The sequence below is a fragment of the Tauraco erythrolophus genome, chromosome 2 (assembly GCF_009769465.1).
Source record: "Tauraco erythrolophus isolate bTauEry1 chromosome 2, bTauEry1.pri, whole genome shotgun sequence".
Classification (NCBI taxonomy): domain Eukaryota; kingdom Metazoa; phylum Chordata; class Aves; order Musophagiformes; family Musophagidae; genus Tauraco; species Tauraco erythrolophus.
In genome coordinates this window covers 103,991,358-104,008,065 of record NC_141466.1, presented here as the reverse complement: position 1 = coordinate 104,008,065, position 16,708 = coordinate 103,991,358, and the positions used below count along the sequence as shown (strand labels likewise).

Genomic DNA, 16,708 nt, shown 5'->3' with positions numbered 1-16,708 from the left:
TAAATTCATAGGCTCCTGTTCAAATGCTTTTGAAGAGGTCCAGATTAAGCACTTACAGAGTATTATATGACCAGAGTAACAGTAAGCTATCTGTTTTCAACGAGGAACTGCCTGGTAGGTTAATCAGGAAGCGTAGCCTTCAGGAGACATTCCCTCTCTGTAGATGTAAATCAGACTGAGCAGGTTCAGAAGCTCCACGTGCAATACTGTGTTTTGCTCCAGCTGGCTTTGGCTACCTGCAGTAGCGCTGGGAATGCTTTGATTTCTGCTCTGCCTTTACCGCCTTTAAGTAGCACTGATTGCAGCTTTGGTCTACGTAACACGAAATCAATCCTAGACTCTCACAGCCTGGAGCTCTGCAAATATTATTTTTTAAAAGTTTGATTCACCTTTTATAGTTAACTCATGCTGGATTTAAGGTAGTCGTTGGTTTGCTTATTTTGGATGGCAGATCTGATGCAAACCAAACTGGCATTTATTGATGACATCAGCAATATGTGGTCACAGACCTCCTGTGTACCCTGCTTACACACACAGTTTCAACTCTATGTGGAACACATGGCTTAACTTCTAAAATTCAGTTTCTCGTGCATTACTGTTTATTTTAAAGAAGATCAACATTAATGAATTATGGAGCAAATTACCTTCTCTTCCAAGGGAAACAACAAGGAGCAAAGAACATGGAAAGCTCACACGTTTGGCCTCAATTCTGTCAGAATACTGGGAAAAAGATTTAAACCAACTAAACGTACAACCTCTTGCTCCTCTAACTACTAAGGTCTGCAGAAGCCCTTAAACATCATTTCTACTCATTACAGGACACCACTTATAACCATTCAGATTTCTATATATAAACGAGGATGTCAACACACCTTTATATATAAGCGTGGCCAGCAGGTTGAGGGAGGTGATTCTGCCCCTCTACTCTGCTCTCGTGAGACCCCACCTGGAAGACTGTGTTCTGCTCTGGAGTCCCCAACACAAGAAGGACATGGAGCTGCTGGAGTGAGTCCAGAGGAGGACCACGAAGATGATCCAAGGGCTCTCCTATGCAGACAGGCTGAGAGAGTTGGGGCTGTTCAGCCTGGAGAAGAGAAGGCTCCAGGGTGATCTTATTGCAGCCTTCCAGTGCTTAAAGGGGGCCTACAGGAAAGCTGGAGAGGGGCTTTTTACAAGGGTATATAGTGGGTATATATACCCACTATATATATACAAGGGGTATATATATATATATACAAGGGGTAATGGCTTTAAACTGAAAGAGGGGAGATTTAGATTAGATCTAAGGAAGAAATTTTTCACGTTGAGGGTGGTGAGGTACTGGAACAGGTTGCCCAGAGAAGTTGTGGATACCCCATCCCTGGAAGTGTTCAAGGCCAGGTTGGATGAGGCTTTGAGCAACCTGGTGTAGTGGAGGGTTTCCCTGCCCATGGCAGGAGTGTTGGAACTAGATGATCTATGATCTTTGAAGTCCCTTCCAAACCAAACCATTCTATGAATCTATGATTATATAGAGCAAGTACCGAAGAATTTTGATGCATAACTTTTGCAGATTCTCATTCTCTTCTCAGATCCCCAATTTTCAATGATACTAAATGAGATGACTTAACAAGATGACAAGTATTTTCTCCTGACATTCCTCTTTTTCCAAAAGAGCATCACTTCACTCAGAGATTAACAACAATAGTAATATTAATATATTGTATTTGTTACATAAATAAGACAGATACAGTCATGAAATCAAAGCTGTTTGTGTTAATGTTTATAACATTAGTTTTTGGTTACTCTAGTGAACAGAAATGAAATCTTTTCCATAGAGGTAGTTTATTTTGCTCATATTTTTCCTCATTAGGAAACAGACATTGCAAAACTATTAGCAGAACAAGCACTATAAACATACAGCAATTTACAGTATTTAAAAACATAAAAATCAATGCATATTTGCTCAAACTCTGAATGAGCACTTAACGAATTTCAAATGCAACCTGCCAATCAATGTCTATTAAATACAAACCTGTAACATCTCTCTCATGAATTGGTTTAGCTATAGGTATCTTAGTATAGTTAGCCATCTTAGGCATATCTAAAACAAAACTTTTGTAAACAGTCTCAGACAAGCTCTGTGTTTTGCAGTCTGAAAGATTTCAAATCGTTCAGTCAGTGCTGCTTTATGAATACAAACTAATCTCATTTGTCAAACTGGAATATAACCTTACTAAATAACTAACAAAATAGAATTTCCTCCTCATAATATGTAACATGTATATCACAGTTTTAGTCAGAGTAAAATAATACATAATCACACAGGGTGTCAGCCAACATTTTTTCAAAGTACTTCTCAATCGACACACTCAAATTGGTTACTCTCAGCCCCAATTTTTAAAAATTGATGACAAGATTTGGCTCATGAATCAAGCTAAAGTAGAAGTCCCATCAAAATTACTCAACTTACAAAGCTGCTTACACATCTCTGTATTTTGTCCAAAAACTTCACGACACAGTCTTATGTGTCAGGGTAAAGAAACCAGTACTGGCATGATTACAAGGGCAACTCTTTTAAAGGCCACTTAATAGTTGCCTTGTGAACAAGAAGAGAATCATCCTTACGACTTGTGCGACTGTTTTCATTTCAATTTCTGAAGGGATCAACTAATTAAATGAACTGCCAACTCCTTTTCTGGTCTTTAATGAAAAAATCACTCTTACTGTAATGCTGTATGTTTCTGGAGCCTTTGGAAAAGCTGAAAAAGCTTAAAATTTCTGGAAAGAAGACCTTTTCACAGAATTAGACTCGCCAATAGTATTTTAGGAAGAGTTCATATTAAAAGAAAAAGAAAACCTGTAATAGCTAAACATGTGTCTATCCTCTTTAAGTGACATGTTTTGTCAAAAAAACCTCTCAGCAACACCTACTAAATTTATATTTTAGCTGGCAGAAAATAAATCAGTCTGCTGGTGTTTCAACTCCAAATTCTCATACTTTCTAGCCACCAATATTATGTACAGCTTTTCCTTCCAACAGAGAAATCAAATTGGTTTCCTAAACATCATATTATAGCTAATACACAGGATGCTATTGCAAAAGCCTTTGCACAAATTCTCGGATTTCTGAACTTCAGAAACATTTCTTATGAGTGAACATTTTACATACAATTGAGGCTGGAATTTCACCTTCAGCTCTGGCATAAACGCAGGGAAGAATCTGGATTAAGTCCAACACATCCTAATGCCAGCTGGTACGTGAGGACAGGGTCTATGCAACTTCCTATTCTGAGTTTCCCAACCTGCCTTCGTCTTCCATAATCTCAACTCTTCAGGCTGGCACACTGGCAACTAAATTTCAGATTTACAGTATATCTTTCCCTCCCTATCAACTTCCAGGTTACTCCTTCCTGAAGAATGGCAAATCTCTGCAAAGTACTCTTTCTTCTGGTGGCCAGATTCTTCTGATACCTCCTGCATGTGTATGTCCTAATTGCACCAAGAAGTGCATCTTCTGTGATGTTTTGAGTCTTGCTACAGTCAGCTCTACATAATCCTTAGGGGGCTTTTCCATAGGCAGTTTTATCCTTGGAGGGCTGCTAATCCATGCCAAGCTGGCCTTCTACTGACCACATTCTACCTGCAGAGAGATCTGGGAAACGATCATTTGTCACTCATGGAGGCAACAAAGCTGATGGAAATGACACTTACACATAGAATGAGCAGCTGAATAAAAGATTAAATCTCCCATTGTTTTCATCGTCAGCTTTCAGATTCTGCAGTATTCTAAAGACTGAGGTTTGGGGTGGTAGAGTGTTTAGAAGGCAGTCTTCATATTTTAATCTAATTTCTCTCAGAGCTCACATCTGTAGCACTGAATCAACATGCATGGCCTTCGTCTTGTCTTCTTGAGGAGACATTAATAATTGATTTAATTATTTAACTTTGTCCATAGCATTTTTAACCATGTAATACAAAACCAGCACATCAGTCAACATCACGGCCAACTGACCTACATTTAATGGAAAGCATTTAAAAAAAAAAAAAAAAAGAAGCCTACACTACCAAGTAATCCTTGCTGAGTTCCTGGAAGCGCAGGAACATTGGCATAGAAATACAAACATCTAGTAACAGCGCATCTGCTTGCCTACTTGGTAATGTTGAGGTCTTCTTGGAGTAACTACCATGTGCACAGTTCCCTTGACTTGCCCATCCTATAAGACCTAATAAGCATTTTCTCCAAAGGGAAAGCTGCTGGTCCGGCTATTTAAGTTTTTCTACCACCAGCAAAGCCAGACTATTATGCTGCTGTCAGTTTCCTTGGTAAAGGCAGAGAATTTATTCCTTCAAAAAGAAGCTACGCAAATTATTTTTTCATTGTGATACCACCAAGAACATCCTGAGTTTCAGCTATTAAGAAAAATTAATTTGTGCTCTGGTTGTCCTTGGTGAATGATACTGAAAGGTTGTGTTTTGTTGTTGTTTTTAGCATACCAGATTGATAAAGTAATCCTGGTTGTTCTCTTTTTTGTTCTCTTAATGAGAACCGTCTGTTATCCCTTAGCAGTACCCTAAAAAACTTAGAGGTCAAACTAACCCCATGTGCAGATTTAATGAATTTTACACAATGAATATCAAGGATGGATTTGGCCTATAAAAAGGCAAGCTTATTAAAACCCTTTTATTTATTGGAAAGCATTTTCAAGTATGACTGAGGATTTATGTCCAAAACCTGTAATTGTACATGTTTTGTACCTTTTCTGAATGTTGCACTGGTGGAGGGAACACACCTTTGACAACCTTATTCAATTCTTAATATTCCCTGAATGTTCATAGTTAACTCAGGAGAATATCTGTGAACCTGAATGTTTTGTCTTATGCAAAGTACATCTTAAACTTCAGTCTGAGGTTTAAACATCTCTACTGATACCCAGTGAAGTGTTCCAAACCAAGCAATCACTAACTGCCTAAACAAACAATTTGTAGCTGTGTAAAGGATACTGTTATCAAAACTGGACAGAGTGGACTTGGAGCAGCATAGAAACCTGAATTAGCCTGCTAAAAGCACGTTAAGATTTAAATGAATGCCTCCAAGAATACATTTATGAACAATGACATAACTGTTATGACTCTGCTCTCAAAAGCAAAGATGAACCTCGCTTAATTAGGCTCCTAGTTCAGAAAATGCAGATTAATAAATTACCACTGTGCACCTGATGTGCAGTGACTGTTCATACCAGTATGCTTCGCTTTCAGCTGGAATAAGACAACAAGAATTTTCCCTCGATGTTTTGTTTTAGAGCACACATACGAACTATTGCTCCAGCTCAGCGGACAGAAAGTAGCTTTTCAATTTGAAACCAAGTAAACAGACTTCCATAGAGCCAGGCTCAGCCATTAGAATGATTTCCAATTTTTGAACATAGCTGTATAACGTGTACAGACCACTAATGAACAAAGGTAATTAACTGCACTTCTCAAAGCGTAAGCTTGAAAGACAGAAATGGAAAAGTGGAAAAGTTAGAAATAGGAAGATGCCAAGAGCTGACATGGCCTTGGAATGACAAGAAGGTTCATCTTGATGCAGTGAAAGTGGAAGAGACAAGGGAACTATCTGAACAGAAGGACCACTCTGCCAAGGAGGATGACCTCACATTCTCTTTAATTGTTGCCTTCTTGCTGTTTTGAACGTACAAAAATCCCCTTCCAACTTCCAAATCATGTTCTTCCAAAAATCACACAGAGGCTGCTTGCAAAGCTGCAGAGAGTCATGGGCATACTGCACCTGTACCTATATAGGTCTGCATGTGCCTCTGGAACTTCCATACAGTTGCTGTAAAAGGCGTAAAACACTGTCTTGTCTTTAATAGCCTGCTCCCTAGAAATTACCACTGTCTCTCGTAAGGGGCAATGAGAAGGATAAGGGCATGTTTAGGTTACACTTTTAGATCCACAAAGTCCTGAAACCACAGAGAGGCCACATTCCAGCTTTCAAGACAGATGGCCTAAATGCACTTTGCCATGAAATTCCTTCTAGGAAGGACTTGAGACTGGTTGTCTGCCTGATGTCACTCACATAGTGCTGCCAAAAGCGGAGGGGGGAGAGGGGACACTACAGGCTTGATGGAGGGCCATGGCCACCAACTTGGCAAATTAACATACTCCATGGTGTTATAAACCATCTGTGAGATTTCCCCTCATTCAAAGCAGTTATAGCTGGTTCATCCTAGAGTCAACCTGGATAAAACTGAGCAGCAAGTATCTCTGGTTGGTTTTGACCTCAAGCCTGGAATAACTTTTGCACGTATTTGTTGTGTGAGCTTGAATCTTGTGCCCCTACATCCAGACCTTTTTTGTATTTTCACCAGTCCTATCCATAAAGCAGAGAGCCAGGGCACGGGTATTTGGGTTATAAAGCTAAGTGCACACACCGCAGGTGGTCCACTCCAGACGAACTAGTGATTCTTTGCAAAATGCAGAGCCAGTTGGTTTTACACAAGGCTATTCCACACAAGTTAGTTTCAAGAAAGCAGCATTCTTAGAAGTAAACTTTACCAGTGCAGACAAGCTCTCAGCTAAGAAATGGCACATAGCTAGAGGTTAGCAGAACGTATTATTTGACTTCTGGCAGAACCTCAAAGTCTCTTCCCCCTCCTGTGGTCTCCAGTAAGAAGGCAGGCGGAAAAAAAAAAATCAAACGAAAAGCACTGGAAGACAGCATCCTACAGCAAAGCTGTGCAATGACATGATTTCACAAATTTTCCAATACCAATACTTTGCCATGCCAAAGGCTACAAATGAAACAAGACAGATATTTCCGGGACTTCTGTACAACAAATTACCAGCTCCAAAGGCTGCCCTTTAGCTTTCTGTATTTATGAAGCAGAAGGCACCTAGAGTTAGTCTTGTAACTCCTTGGTATGTAGTTGAGCTAACACTACTTTCCTTTTTTTTTAATTCATATGAAAAAGCTTTGAACTCTTTCAAAGGCTTAGCTTGATATACTGATTATTTTTTTAAAGCTTTCACCAGACTAATTTCCATCACTTCATGCCATCACCTCAGTTCTCCGACAAGGCAGATTTTATGTATTTTTTAATTCTGTTCTTCTCAAACAACCTACATCTCCCATACTTGCAAAAAATACAATAAACTAAACACTGGCATGGGGGCACAGGGAAGCAATAACATTACTAAACCACTTTAGACTAACAAACAAGTATATTCTAATACTAAATAAAAAACTGCAAACGAAGTATAAACCTGCAAGTAAAGTGAAAAGGTTCAAACATCACTTTGAGAAGTAGAGGCAGGGCAGTTCTCACTCACCAAAACATCAAAAATGGAAACATTCCTTTTGAATACTCAAAAAAGTTAGTATTTTGAAGTTGTTTGTTGGGTTTTTGTTTGTTTGGTTTTAACAAGGAAGGTGGAGAAAATATTTTCTTCTTCTGATATTCTAATATATGCTACAAAGGGGAAAAAGCAACCATGTCCCATTAACATGAGAAGCCTGCCTTCACAACAGACAGAAAATACCCATCTGCAAAAAATAAATGTTTTCTGAAATTCAGTTTGGAGAATGTGAGCCATTATTTTATTCTGTAAAGCTAAATCGGGGGAGTGGAGCAGGGAGAAGAGATTAGTATATTACAGGGAATGTACAATAGTTTCTTGAGCTATTCTACACTGATATATTCTGATGAAAGGAAGTTACATTCTGGCCCTGAAAAAGTAAAAAAAAAAAAAAAAACCAACACAAAAACAACCACCCTCTCCCCAAAGTTTGCGAAATAGCTGAAGAAAGACAATCTTTCCTCCAAATATATACATGACAATTGAATCTTATTTTTCAGAGCTACTTACACACTCCAAAATTCGGTAATGAAGTAAGAGTTTTCTCAGAGAAGTTTGTTCCATAGAACAAAGGATGAGAGAACATCAGCAAGAACTTTACAGAACTAGCACAGAAATGTGAGCAAAGACTGATGTTTGGAAATAATTCCCCAATTCCCAAATTCACAAACTACTTCCCTGTTAAAACTTTAACTTTTTTTTTTACCCATTTAAGATTAATAGCAAGTGCCTGTAACACTCTCTTTTCAAACAATCATTGCACTACAGTACCGGTGACACACTAGGTTATCTCCTTATGAGAAAGGCAGAAGAAACAGATGGAGATTAATTAATTTTTCTCTGTGGCCCTCACTCTCTTTGCCTGAACAGAAGGAAGGTAAGAATGACTGCACGCGGACCAGGGGTCCAGCCAGCCAGCCTCTCCTCTGACAGTGACCAGCAGCAGACACATACCAAGAAGTCTAACAACAGGGCGCAAACGAAGTGCTGGTTTCCTGATGACGCTCTCCCAACATCTAGAAAAGTGCACAGACTTACTGAGTTTCACAACTCAGCTGCCAAGCAACCTCCCAAAACTCCTTCAAAACAAGAAAAAGAGAAAACAAGAACAACAAAAACCTCAAAACCTACTGCTCATCACAGAACAGTTCAGCTCCACACAGCCAAATACGAACTGTAAAGCTGCATGCTGAATGTGAGAGACTAAAAGTACCAGAAAATACCATCTATTTCAATCTCTTTGTTTGGGCTGTTTGTCGGGGTTTTGTTTGTTTTGTTTTTAAACAAAAACCACACTAAACAGATTTATCTCAAGCAGCAAGTTAAGAGACAAGGAAACTTTTTCAGCTTTATCATCTATCGTAGTCTTAAGTTTAAAATAAATTTGGAAGTAAGTTTAGTTACCAAACATTTAGTGGATATTTTACTTGTTTTTTTTAGACTTAAAAAAAGAAAAGAAAGAAAAAAGAAAACACACAGTAGCTCAAAGTGTGCCTAAGGATGTATGGCTGTACAGACTCGGACAGAATGATCAAGTACATTAGAAATCTGCAAAAAGAGTTTCTGCCTGTCAGAAACCAGTGCCTTAACTTAGTGTTGCAAACCTGTATGCTTTTAATATAGAATTTTACTATTTAGGGAGAAAGTTACTCAAAAAACCTTTATGTATAGCATTAACAGGGTAATTGAGAATGAACGTATATGAAAAGGAGCTACAACAAATTGACAAAACAAAAACATGGCACTGACAGAGGGTTAGTATTAGCACATACATCTGTGGCTTTTTTCAGGTAGATGAAAGAGAAAATACATCTCTTCTTCTAATACCTGTACCATGTACCAGGATTTCTCGAAGAGAGACTGAAAATATTTCCTTTTGGAGAGAATACAAAACAACAAAAAAGTCAGCACTAATATGACTAGAGACCAGTTCTGAAAAAATACTTTGAAAATACAGAATTTATTTAAAATCTGTAATGAAAAGAGCCTGGCCCTTCTGCATTTGCTGCAGGAGAAAGGGGTTTGAATTATTTAGCACTAGTATCTTTCTATTGAATTCAGTCTCCGGTGTTTGTTTGTTTGTTTTTCTTTTTAACAGTATCAATGGATTAAATTTCATTAAGTAAATTACCATTCTCATTTAAGGACTTCAGAACGCTTACGCTGAGTCACGTGAAAAGGTCCACCAAATCCACCATGATGTCTCTACCTGGGGCAGAGAGCAGATGCACAGGAAAGGGAAGCATAAGAACATTGTCACTTGCCAAAACTTCACTCAGCCTTCAAGGTTGCTGAAGAATTTCTTGAGCCAATTGTGATAACTACATACTTAGTAACCTCACTGGGCTTTTCTTCCCTGACTCTGTTCAATCGTTTGTTAAAAATTCAGACAAGTGTAAAGCCAACAGTATCTTGTATCATGGAGTTCCATAGCTAAACTGCAATTACACAAAAAACTTCATTATTTTGTTTCTTTTAAATCTGCCACCTTGCATTGGAAGTGAATACCTGTCTCCTTTCCATGTGATTCACAGCATTAAGTTTTTTTATCATGTTGCCCCTTTTCCAGGTTAAAAAAATCTCAGCCTATTTAGTCATTCTCCATCTAGAAACTTTTCTATAGTTAGTATCAGTCTTTTTACTTGTCCTTACTTCTACTGTATATTCTTTGGGATTTAAACAGTATTAAAACACACGACATAGATTAATACAGAAACATACATGTATTTTTGGTTTTGTTCTGCATTCTTTTATGATACTTGCCTCCTCCTCTCTTGAGCTTTACCAAGAATCAGGGTGATTTTTTTTCAAATCTTCTCGGTTCGTGACTCCTTCCCCAAGTAAAGTCCAGATTGTTTTATTTTTGTGCATCACTTCACAATTATTTACACCAAGTTTTACGTGCTATATCATCACTCTCACTCTCTCAGGAGACATTTCTGTAGTTCTCAAATATCAACTGACCTCCTTGCACATACTGAACTCTGGAATATTCTACCCAGTTATTTATCTCTCCAAGGGCTTGTGCTTTCTGCCCATTCTGTCCACAACTATTCCTTTAAAGCTTTTGGTGAGAATTTTCAAAAGCAATTGATGAGATCAAGTAGATTTAAAAAAAAAAAAAAAAAAGAAAAAAAAAAAGAGTATTTTGATTGCAGTATGTAAGTCATCTGAAGATCCTTCTACAGAAACCTAAGGAAATGTTTCCAAAACTATCTTGGATTGTTTGTGGGCAGCTAAATACTTGTGATAGTTTCAACAATTGTTATGACATTTTTCTAGTACATTTTTGTAAAGGTCAAAGTCAGAGAAAATAGTAACACAAAAACCTCATATATGTGGCATATTTTTCTTAGCCCAGAAGCAACATTCATGCCTTCCCTCAAAAAGGCTGCTTCTTTAGGCATTTTCATTCACACTTTTTTTTTTTCTAATGACTGAACTATAAAATTTAGCTGAGAATGAACTAAGAGAAGACTGAAAACCAGTAACGCGCACAGATAAAGTATACTTATGTTTTTTCATCCTTTGCTTTTTGGAAAAAAAAAAATCATATTGATTAAAAAAAACAGAGTCAGTAAGGCATCTAAATTTTACATGTTTCTAGAGAAATATATCTGTTCACTTTGCCAAAATAAGAAATAATTAAAAAAACCCCACAACCCATCAGCCAAGGCTTCCATATGTTAGTAACCTATGTGTATAATATACATGTCTCGTATTTTATCTTACCTTTTAGCCAACCACAGTTTGGTTCCTATACAGGTAATGATGTCACCCAGTCCCTGCTGAAAGTCCGAACTAACGAGCTGTTTTGATTCTAAGTATGACTGCAGCAAGTGAAAAACCTAAAAAAAAAAAGTAAAAATTGAAACTAGAGTTTGTAGCCACTGCTTTTCCTCCAAATAACTGTAAGATGAAAACAACCACCTGCAAATTGAAAAACTATTACTCAAAGAAAAATGTGTATTCATTTAGCGTAACAACAGATGGAATCTTTAAATTGCCTATTCTTTAAAATTCACTTTTCACAGTAATTGAACAACAAAACACAGAAAGTGCTACAAGATGTTGACCTCCATAAAGTCAGCAGAGGACAGCCTGATGAACACTACTCCTGCTGGCCCTTGCCAACTTAGGCATCCCTCAACTTCCAACCTTTTTGCCGTGCCGTCTGCTCACCAGTGCCAGCACAACTGCCTGCGGAGCACGCTGGCAGCTTGGCCCACTGGATGGAGCAGGGCTGGTTGTACCATACAAGTACTACCAAGGAGACAGGGAAGGGTCTTTAAAATCCACATGCTGAGTAAAAAACTTTTTAAAGGCAGTAGAATCATCATCTGTAACCACCCTGAAGTGCTGACTGAAGAATATCTTTATTCCTGCTCCCGAGATCCTTTGTTCAGGGCTCCAGCCAAACACAGTGGGCAGTTGGATTTCACAGAGAAGGGAGATGCTCGCACCCTTCCTTTCCAAGGACAGAGAAGACCTATCTCCTGCACACTCCTGGGGGTGTGCACTGACCGCACCATCTCCTCCAGAGCTTCACATAAAAGTCTAGTAGACACATCCTAGCTACCATGAAAGAAAGAATTCAAGATACCGAAACAGAAAGCATGACCTGTAGCTTTTGGGTCAGACAGTGAACAAAGCAAGTAATTTCTGTTCTTAGAGACCTTCCTTTGCTATTTAAAAACAGGTTTTCCAAATAGTATTGAACATACAGAAAAGTGTTAAGAAAAAATGGGAATTAAAAACATGTACAGTCAACTAGATCGTAGGCAGGAAAAGGAAAGTTTGGAGAATATACGAAAGCTGATATCAACTGTATAGTGCAGAGGGAGTGTCCAAGCCCAGCCCCTGCAGTACTCATGCCCTCTGCATGTGGGAGAGAGTGTAAGACATACACTTCCGACACAAGTGACGATGCCCATGTCACCAGTTTTTACCTTTCCCATCCATACACAAGTGAACAGGCAACACCTAGCTGATTTAATTTCTAAATGGAAAAACACGTGCAGTACTGAAGCCTAACAGGAAAAATCTTGCTCAAGCAGAGAAGTTTTGCATGCACATGCAATTTGGAAGCTGGAAGAGGAGAAACACAGTGCTACCTCTCCCTCTTTCATTAACTTGCCTTACAGCCTCCAGATTTGAAAGTCTATTTGCCTACACAGGTAAGTTACATTAATAGACAAGACAGAGTTTCTATGCAAATTGAAAAAGTACACCCCCTCATTGATTATCTATTGAAACTGGAGACATGCAGAATTTAAGAAGCTTTGGAGGTGTTACCCAACTATTTCTGAAAATACAAACATAGCATTTTATATGGAAACACTCTCAATGTTTGAGAGTATTAGCACTTCATACTTGCAAAGTGAAAATTTTATGACTAATGGATCAAGCTGGGGCCTTCATTTCACTTTGAGAAAAGAAAAACCTTTCTATCCAGACTTTTACATCTCAGATCTTGGTTTCCCGCGTTCCAGCTGCCACTTGCTCCCAGGGTTATATTTTTTTTTGTTTGTTTGCTTGTTTTGGAAACACAAGGACTGCCGCATAGCATTAGCTTGACACAATTTCATCTGGGTTATTTTTTGTGAAATTATTCAAGTGGAAAAACAGCTGCAGTGTTTTCAAATAAGCACGGAAACAGAACAGAAGAGATGTCAAGAGACTATCTAATCCATACAAACACTGAGGCAGGGTCTAAACATTCTCCAGTGAAACAAATGGTTGACAGTCCTAATCCTGAAAACAGTCAAGAAAGTAGATTCCAAAATATTTGTATGCAACCTCTTCTAGCATTTCACCCTCAAAATCCAAGATTTTGACGTAAGGTGTTCCTCTCCCCTCCCACCCTTGCCCTCACAGTAAACAACTGTTCTCTGGACACCATTCAGTTGGTCCAGATTTTTTCCTAGTGAGGTACTTATTAAACACAGAGATCCCACTGGGGCCCCTTTGACAGGAACAATGAAATAAACTCTCATCTCCCTGTGTTCGCAGGTGCTCTTGCTAGGCAAGAGACATCCCAGAAAGATAGCTGTCATCTTGTCTTTCCTTTTTTTTTAAAGTCTTCTGAAGTCCTCCGTACTGAACATCATTTTGTTGACAGCAGGTCATCTTTCTAAGATGCATTTTCCAAGATCATTTTGAATTTTCATCTTTTTCTACAAAGGGCTTAGAAAAATCGCAAGCTTGCAAACATTTGAGAGTGTCACCAGAAATCTCCACCTTGAGTCCTCTTTACCCTCCTCTTGCCTGTGAAACTGTCTGCTTATTAAAACAGTTTATGTAAGTATCAGCTAAATATCAAGCTTTTTCATGAAAACCAATGCAACAGAGTTCCACTACTGTTTCTCTGTATTTTTTATGGTTTGCCCTTAGTCTCTGTTAAGTAACAGACACTATAGAAAAAAAAGGAGATGAAAAAAGAAAATAATATATATGCAGAAGCTCTTCTTACTGCCTTTTATATCCTCTGCTAATTGAAAATCATTTGGTGCTTTAACCTTTCTAATTTTAGTCTTCTGTGCCTGTGTTCATTTCCAGGAACAAGAAGGGATTTATCTCTAAGCAATAATACAAAATCTGTTTCACATTATGAAAAGGCTATCATATTTTTTTCCTAGAAGCTTAAATTAGGTTAATCTCTTCAGCTTTGAAAACAACTCCTGAAGTGCCTCCCTCCTAAATACAAAGGAAACCTAAGTAGTCGGATAGTTCAAGCAAAATGTATTGAGAGCAAGAGAACTGTGCATACTAAGTAGGTCAAATTAGTGGATTTAAATTAGTCCAGGTAGGAAATTTGGTACTGAAAATGCAATCAAAACTCCTCTGTGATTCAGTCTCTGTACGAACCATATCCTTTCAATACCGTTCAGAAGGTAAAATCAGGAGGCATGAGCCATATTTAAGCAGCAGAATTAAAAAGTGCAACTCACGTAAGAGTTTGATTCACTCTTGAAAAATGTTGGCATTCATCAAGGACAAAGTTCAGCTACTACAGTTTACCCTGGTCTGACTTTTGACATATGCGAAATAGTGATTTTTTTCGTTATTTCAGTGCAAGACCTCTCATTTATTCAGTTCCCTTCACCAAATTCTAGAGATCTGGAAAGCTTTCCTCACAAAGGAATTGTTTTTTCAGCATAAGATTTTAGAATGCCTAAACTGAATCTGAAATTGTAATTAATGTCCACATGTTTTATTCAAAGCCTTATTTTATGTAAGCTAAAACTGGAGGCAACCAAACAAGCAATCTGTTAAAGTTAACCTCAGTAGTTCTTCACTTCCATCATGCGTGACACGTCATTGTTTGGCTTATAGTAATACTGCTGAAGGTTCTGTGATCTAAAACTACAAGCCAGGCAACGATTGCATGGAGTGGTTGCAAGTTTTATGAGACTGTTTGATATTGATAATAAAATCAACAGGCTTTCCAACACATGGCTCTCCTCAAGGTCAAAATACTACTCGATTTAAAATCCTTTGCTAAGTTCCTCACTTACACAGAAACGCAATGATGTCATGGTGTTCCATTTGTATGTGGGATTATTTTTTTGTTACACTAAGGCTACATAGTAATGATTTTTTTCTTTTTTAAAGGTAGTTTTAAAAGAGATTTGCACTGTCTGTAGAGGAAGGTTTATGAAGACTTACAGAAGGGCAGCAATTATCTGTAAATTTGACATGAACAAAACATCAAGAAAGCAGCCTGAAAGCATCTTTGAGATGTTGGAAGTCTTTGTAATAGGACTGAAGACACAACACCCAAGGTGTTGCCTGTAGTTCTGTGGAACCCTGCATTAAAGATTTGCTGGATGCTCACAAACCTCTTCTTTCCCTGAGCAGGCAGTTCAGGAGTCAGGCTAATACACCAGCAGGACTGAAGAGACTGCCTGTCAACCTGGGCAAGAGTTGTTAAAACAGTGCAAGCCATGGGAAGTCCAGATACTTGGATACATAATGGGGAACAGTGTCCAGTGATTGAACATTTTGAGACCCTTTGGTCCATGAGGTTCTACTAACTCCAAGCCATCGTGTCTTAACCTGCTGCAGGTAAAACCACTAACATGAGAGGACGACTTAGTGCAGTATAACAAAGGAAAAAAAACAAAACAAAAAAAAAAAAACAACTACCAAGCCAGCACAAGTGTGACACTATATCCTAATTTGCGAAATACAAGGATTCAGCATGCCAATGAATGGAAGTCATGTTCTGCTCTCCAGGCATTCATACTTCCAGTACTCTCTCTCCTTGATATTGTCGATGCTTCATCCTTGCTTTTCAGCTATAGAAGCCTCAAGAAAAAGGGAGTAAGTGGAGAAGAGTGGGGAAGGGAAGAGGCAAGAAAAGAAACAGCTGGCTTGGTTCCCCGCTGGTCAATCAGCACACACATCCTTTGGTCCTGTTCACATCCATCCCCCACCAAACAGCATGCTTTTAGATGCAACACTGAGAGCCATGACATGAGAAAGCTGAGTGTTTTCTTTGTACCCAAGTAGACTTTAAGACATAACATCTGCTATTTCCAAGTGTTCATTTTGGATGATCAAGTAAAAAAAAAAAGCGCATTAGTTTTTTTAAGAAATAAATACTTAAATGATTAGACATCAGCTAAGTCAAAAATATAAATCATGAGAAGCAGGAAGAGACATTTTTTTCCCCCACATCAACTTTGATATGATATGAAGCCGATCATTATCTTTAGAGGCTCTCATATCAGCTCAAATTGCGGTATTCAAGTTGTAAAATACACTATTAAAATAATGAAGCAATGCAACAGTGGATGAAAACTTGTATAAAACACAAAATGTAGCAAGTGCCTTTAAATTTTTTTTGATGCCAAGAGCTCTCCTGCATATGTACGGAGACACTGCGAGTATAACACAACCTTCTAATAGCCACAAAGTTGATCTATTGTGACTCGCTTTCTGTCTAACAAATTAAAATTAACATTTTGTAACATTAGCACTAGTTTTATAGGAGGAACTGAGGCTTCTGAAATTGACAACAAACTTTTAACTTCAGACATGAAATAATAATTAGGTGGATCCTTGGTGTGCATGCACACATGTTCGTATTTAAAAGAAAACACAGCCTTCGACATGTTGCTGCACAAAGTGCCTTTTTTTAAACAATCAGATTTTCCAAAAACATGTTGATGGTTATATAATTGTACACTTTTCAGCGAAGTGGCAAAGTTAAACTTTTCTCCCTTTAAGCTGACCTGAAGCAATAAAACCTGCTGCATGCATACCCTCAGCTATACTTGGATGAAATTAAGTATACAGCACAAATATTCACATTCCTAAGAGCAAGACTGAAACAATGCTCACAGCGTTCATTTCAGTGTTTCTT

General features: G+C 38.2%; 1 protein-coding gene across 1 annotated transcript in view; it reads right to left on the bottom strand.

Annotated features, from left to right (window-relative positions):
• Positions 1-16,708, bottom strand: part of THADA (THADA armadillo repeat containing) — a 180,179-nt gene that overhangs the window by 56,753 nt on the left and 106,718 nt on the right. Inside the window, exon 29 of the mRNA XM_086628885.1 lies at positions 11,071-11,186. Within this exon, the coding sequence (XP_086485011.1) occupies positions 11,071-11,186 (116 nt within the window). The remainder of the gene's footprint in view (positions 1-11,070; positions 11,187-16,708) is intronic.